Here is a 4,734-nt window from a genome sequence, read left to right on the forward strand (position 1 = left end):
TTTATCATATAATAAATTCTAATTGGAAATCAAGCAACTCTGGGTTTCTATTTATCACACCTGGAAGTGTCCAAAAAAACCTGTGGATACAGTGCTTGAGGACACGGTGTGGTGGTGGGTTAATGCTGGGTTAATGGTTGGACTCCCTGATCTTCCAGGGCTTTTTCCAGCCTTAGTGATTCCAGGGCTGTCGGGGAGGCAAAAGCCCCTGCAAAATCAACCCTGCAGCTTCCAGCCCAAGCTCACCCGGCTAAAACCATCGATGAGAGAGCAGGATGTGAGGGAGAATAAAAAAAAAAAATAAATAAAAAATAAGGATAACATGGATTGGGGCTGCCCCCTCCCATTTCTGCCACATCCCTTCTCCGGAATCCACCTGATACCTCTTTCTTTCAGTACCACCTTATTTTGTGTCTAACCTTCCATATGTGCAGCTGCTGGCAGCAAGAAAAGCCTCTAAAATACGTTAAGAGGACAAAAGGAACGTGTGCCTAAGGCAGGAAAAAATTCAGGGCTTCCCCAAACAGAGGAGTTTGTTCAGTGTTTATCCAGGCTCTGCTCACACCAGGACAATAAAACTGTTCTGTGGAGACTTTGCACAATGGGTGGCAGAGAGGAAAAGCTGCTTCTGGCAAAGCAGCATCAACAGGCAGCACAGCCTCGCCTTTGTGGCACTTAGAGGATCCAGTTTCATTTATTTTTTTCCAGCAGGAAGACTCTGTTAACAATCCCAAACCTGACCAACAGCCTAAGGCGTTTTTTCTTGTCAGCAAGCAACCTGAAAAAGTATTTGTCCTGTTGCGTGTCTTCAGCCCAGGCAAATAAAAGGCACCATCTCTTCTCCTTCAGATAAATCACTTTTAAATTGGATACAATAATTAACGAGATATTCCACAGTCTCACTTTACAGCAACCATAGAGTTTTAATCAATATGAGCATTTTTCACAGACAAATTCCTTTCACAGTAATGCTGAAACAGCAGCAGAATGTGCTTTGGACGGGTGTTGTTACAAATATTCATGCAAGAGGTTGTGTTATTTTTTATTTTTTTATGGTCAAAATGGGAGGGGACCTGGGCACCTCTCTCATCACGCCCTTGTGTAATGGATTTATTGTCATACAAAAATAGAAAGGGCTCCTATAAATCACTGCAGGTTGACAGGGACAGGAGGCACGGAGCTGGTTGGCTTTGGAAGCAAAGAGGAACATGCTGACTGCAGGAGCAGGGAAAATTGGGAAGGCAGAAGACTGTGGGAGGCCGGAAAAAAAATGAAGCAAAGAAATGCCAACTTAAAATCAAGGTCTGAAATGTGAATTATAAGGCATTCCTCTTCCTGAACACAATTCCAGCAGTGGGGAGAAACACCCACACAATCAGCAATTTAAGAAGCTCAATGCAAGGAGTAATTTGCAGTAAAAACTTTAAGCCTGAGAATATGTAAGAGCAGCATGATCTCCACTCAAAAAAAAAAAAAAAATCATCATAATACCACAAAATGGTTATTGTGACCTGAAACATTCAGTGTGTGGAACAGGGAATCTCCTGCTCCCATTGCTCACTTCGGTGGGAACACGCCCCACATCCTACACGGAGCACAGTCTGATGGAGGGTCAGCCTCAAAATCCATCCAACAACACGTGGCAACCCCCAAATAAACAGGGATTACCCTCAGGAAAAAAAGTGCACTTCCCTGTGTATCTCTCTCCACAACACTCAGCGGACGATCCGACCTCACAGCTTTGGGTTCCCGAATTTGAGGGGACCCAATGTGAGTTCAGTCCCGATTTGAGGCATCCTGTGACACCCCTCCATCAAACACCACCAACACCAGCCGAAGGCCAAACTTCTGCCACGAAATAAGATCCTCCAGAAGGCAAGTGGTGGCTCCTCACCTATTTAGCAGCAGCTTTCGGCCACCACTCGGGCGTGTTTGCGCTGAGCTTCACTTTACCCCCTCCCACGTCGATGCAGAGCGGCTCGTTCATGTGAGCCAACCTCAGCAGAGCTATCCCGAGGTCACCACCTCCCGCCCGGAACTTCCCGGCCGGCTTTCCCGACTCGGTGAGGATCTCGGCGCCCTCGGGAATGCCGCCTTTGGGAAGCGGAGCTGAGAAGGCGACGGGGAGGAGGCGCTTGCGGATGACGCCCATGTGGTGTGTCCTGGCCGTCAGCTCCTGCCCGATGTAACAGCCCTTGGTGAAGCTGATGCCGTTCATGTAGGCCAGGTTGGACTCCAGAGGGAGGGCCACTCCAGGAGGGAGATCCTTCACACCTTCAGGAATTCCTGGGGAAACAGTAAAGCCAAGAGGTAAATACTCCTCATTAAGGCTTGTGCCCCAAGTGCCTTAAATTGTTTGACTCATTACCACCTTGATTTTCCAAACCAGATGGACTCCTATTTAAGCACAGAGCCATCACCTTTCACTCTGCCAAGTAATTTAATCCACCATCAGCCTGGACACCATAAAATCCAAGGCACTGGGACTCCCAGCAGTGGGAGTCCTCTCAAATCAAACATCCTTCCCTTGGCCTCTGAGTTAACTCAGCAAAGACACACACGAATTTTTAGGAAGGTAAGTCTGGGTGTTCCCTTTTCCTTCCCTAGCAATGAGCAAAACACACGGCCTGTGTGTAACCCCAAAATAACCAAAATTACTCAAACCACAGAAGCTCCTAAGAAAATGACTAATCCTGGTTTTCTTTCAGCATTCCTGACCAATCCCCATCATCTGAGTAACGGAAAACCCAAATATTACTTCTGCCACCAGAGGGAATTCTAAGCACCAGAGAACTTTTTTACTCAAAGCAGCAACTAATACCTTTACTTATTAACAAATTAAACACATTACTTATACCTGTCTTATCTCAGCACATGGACTCCCAAAATCCAGTGCCACAGAGTGCAAAACAGGACTCGGCTTTACCTTGCTTATACCTGTGCCTGTGGTAATCCTGAGCGTCTCCAACTTCACTCCCAGGGATAATCTCCGACAGATTTGCTCCTTTCTTTGTGATCAGTCTCCAGCCCATGACTTCTGCCCTGGGGTCAGGAGTCAAGAGCACAGCCTGGCCTGCACATTTCGGGAGGGAGCTGGAGGCCTCTCCAGCCTGTTCCCCAGGGATGACAGCCCACAGGGAAAGGTCAGGGCAGGGGGAGATGTCGACTTTCCTGCGGATCTTGTACAGTTTCAGGTGTTTCTGGAAGGGCTCCAGGACGGTGCTGTCGCACTCCAGCAGGATGTGAGGCTCCTCTCCCGCGCTCCCGTGGAGCCTAAAAAAAGTAACACCTGCAAGGTCAGGAAAACAAACCCTCACAGCAGCGGGAACCAAAACGCTTTGTCTGGATCCTGGTGCGAATCCAGAAGTCTAGGTAGTTTCATGGAAGGCTGCTGGCACGCATGGAGCAGGAAATACCTGATGTTTTCCAGCCTTTGGTTGTTCTCTTTCCCAGCAAACACTGCCCTCAGCTCTCCCAGGGACAGGAACAGGGTGTGAGGAATCCTCCACCCCTTCCCTAAAGTGAGGGGAAGTTCAGCAGGGGGAGAAGCCACGTTCAGCTGTGCTTTCCACTGGTACAGAATCCCAGAATGGTTTGGGTTGGAAGGGGCAATAAGGATCATCCAGTTCCACTTCCCATCATTACTTTTGACTGCATTGACTGGAGAATGTTTCCAAGTATCACAGAATCCCAGGATGGTTTGGGTTGGAAGGAGCCTTAATGATTATCCAGGTCCACCCCCTGCCATGGACAGGGACACCTTCCACTAGCCCAGGTTGCTCCAAGCCCTGTCCAACCTGGCCTTGGGCACTTCCAGGGATGGGGCAGCCACAGCTTCTCGGGAAATCCATTCCAGTCCCTCCCCACTCTCATAGCCAAGAATTTCTTCCTAATATCTCATCTAAATCTTCAGTCACTTTGAAACCATTCTCCCCTTGTCCTGTCCTTCCATCCCTTGTCCCCAGTCCCTCTCCAGCTCTCCTGGAGCCCCTTTAGGCCCTGCAAGGGGCTCTCAGCTCTCCCTGGAGCCTTCTCTTCTCCAGGGGAACCCCCCCAGCTCTCCCAGCCTGGCTCCAGAGCAGAGGGGCTCCAGCCCTCGGAGCATCCCCGTGGCCTCCTCTGGACCTGCTCCAGCAGCTTCTCCTGTGTCTGGGTGGCCCCAGACCTGGATGCAGCTTTCCATACTCCATGTGGGGAGTCCCTATCCCCGGGCGGTATCCCCACGGCCATCACACTTCCCTGCCGGGGCAACCCGCAGAGGCTGCAGCAAGTCACTAAAACCATTCTGAATAAGCGCTTTACTGCGCTTCACTTTATAAATATAAGGCAGCAACGCCGCGTATGTGGCACGGGCGGTAACAGGAACCAGGAACCACGCCCGTGCCTGGATTAGTCCCCTTTCCCCCCGCCGCCCCGCAATGGTCTCGCCCAGCTCCCCCCCTCCCGCGGCCCCGCATGGTCTCACCTGTACAGGATGACGTCATACAGGCAGCGGCCCTGCACGTTCAGCGCGTGCGCGTACAGCGCGGAGGGGGCCCCGTCCGCCGCCGCCGCCAGCTGCGTGACGTCATTGGTGAGCAGCCCCTGCAGGAACACGGCGGCCTCGGCACCGCGCACGCCCAGCAGCGCCCGGCCCGGTGGGAAGCAGGCGGCGGCCGCGTCCCGCCGGCCCCGGCACAGGCGGCGCAGCCCCGGCGCCGTTACCGCCCTCACCAACATGGCGGCGCCGTCAGA

At 51.6% G+C, this 4,734-nt stretch overlaps 1 protein-coding gene across 3 annotated transcripts; it reads right to left on the minus strand.

The window, feature by feature from the left end:
* Positions 1 to 526: 526 nt before the first annotated feature.
* IBA57 (IBA57, iron-sulfur cluster assembly) lies at positions 527 to 4,734 on the minus strand. 3 transcript variants are annotated; one of them, XM_027660655.1, is made up of 5 exons: positions 4,466 to 4,517; positions 3,646 to 3,690; positions 3,417 to 3,516; positions 2,927 to 3,273; positions 527 to 2,286 (listed from the first exon to the last, which is right to left on the minus strand). In XM_027660655.1, the coding sequence occupies exons 1-5, from the start codon at positions 4,482 to 4,484 to the stop codon at positions 1,895 to 1,897; spliced, it is 903 nt and encodes a 300-aa protein (XP_027516456.1). In that variant the 5' UTR covers positions 4,485 to 4,517; the 3' UTR covers positions 527 to 1,894. The 3 variants fall into 3 exon arrangements, with proteins under 3 accessions (XP_027516456.1, XP_027516455.1, XP_027516454.1); XM_027660654.1 differs by lacking the exons at positions 3,417 to 3,516; positions 3,646 to 3,690 and having other exon boundaries at positions 4,466 to 4,734; XM_027660653.1 differs by lacking the exon at positions 4,466 to 4,517 and having other exon boundaries at positions 3,417 to 3,660.

Source organism: Corapipo altera, unplaced genomic scaffold (assembly GCF_003945725.1).
Source record: "Corapipo altera isolate COAL_440 unplaced genomic scaffold, ASM394572v1 126, whole genome shotgun sequence".
In the NCBI taxonomy this organism is placed as follows: Eukaryota; Metazoa; Chordata; class Aves; order Passeriformes; family Pipridae; genus Corapipo; species Corapipo altera.

What these genes read in the sequence shown, in the direction of transcription:
- IBA57 (XM_027660654.1), bottom strand. Translation starts at nt 4,719, where the DNA reads ATGTTGGTGAGGGCGGTAACGGCGCCGGGGCTGCGCCGCCTGTGCCGG. An exon ending in TATGACGTCATCCTGTACAG is followed by an intron (nt 3,274 to 4,465) that starts GTGAGACCATGC and finishes TACTTTTTTTAG; the next exon opens with GCTCCACGGGAGCGCGGGAG. An exon ending in CAGGCACAGGTATAAGCAAG is followed by an intron (nt 2,287 to 2,926) that starts GTAAAGCCGAGT and finishes CTGTTTCCCCAG; the next exon opens with GAATTCCTGAAGGTGTGAAG.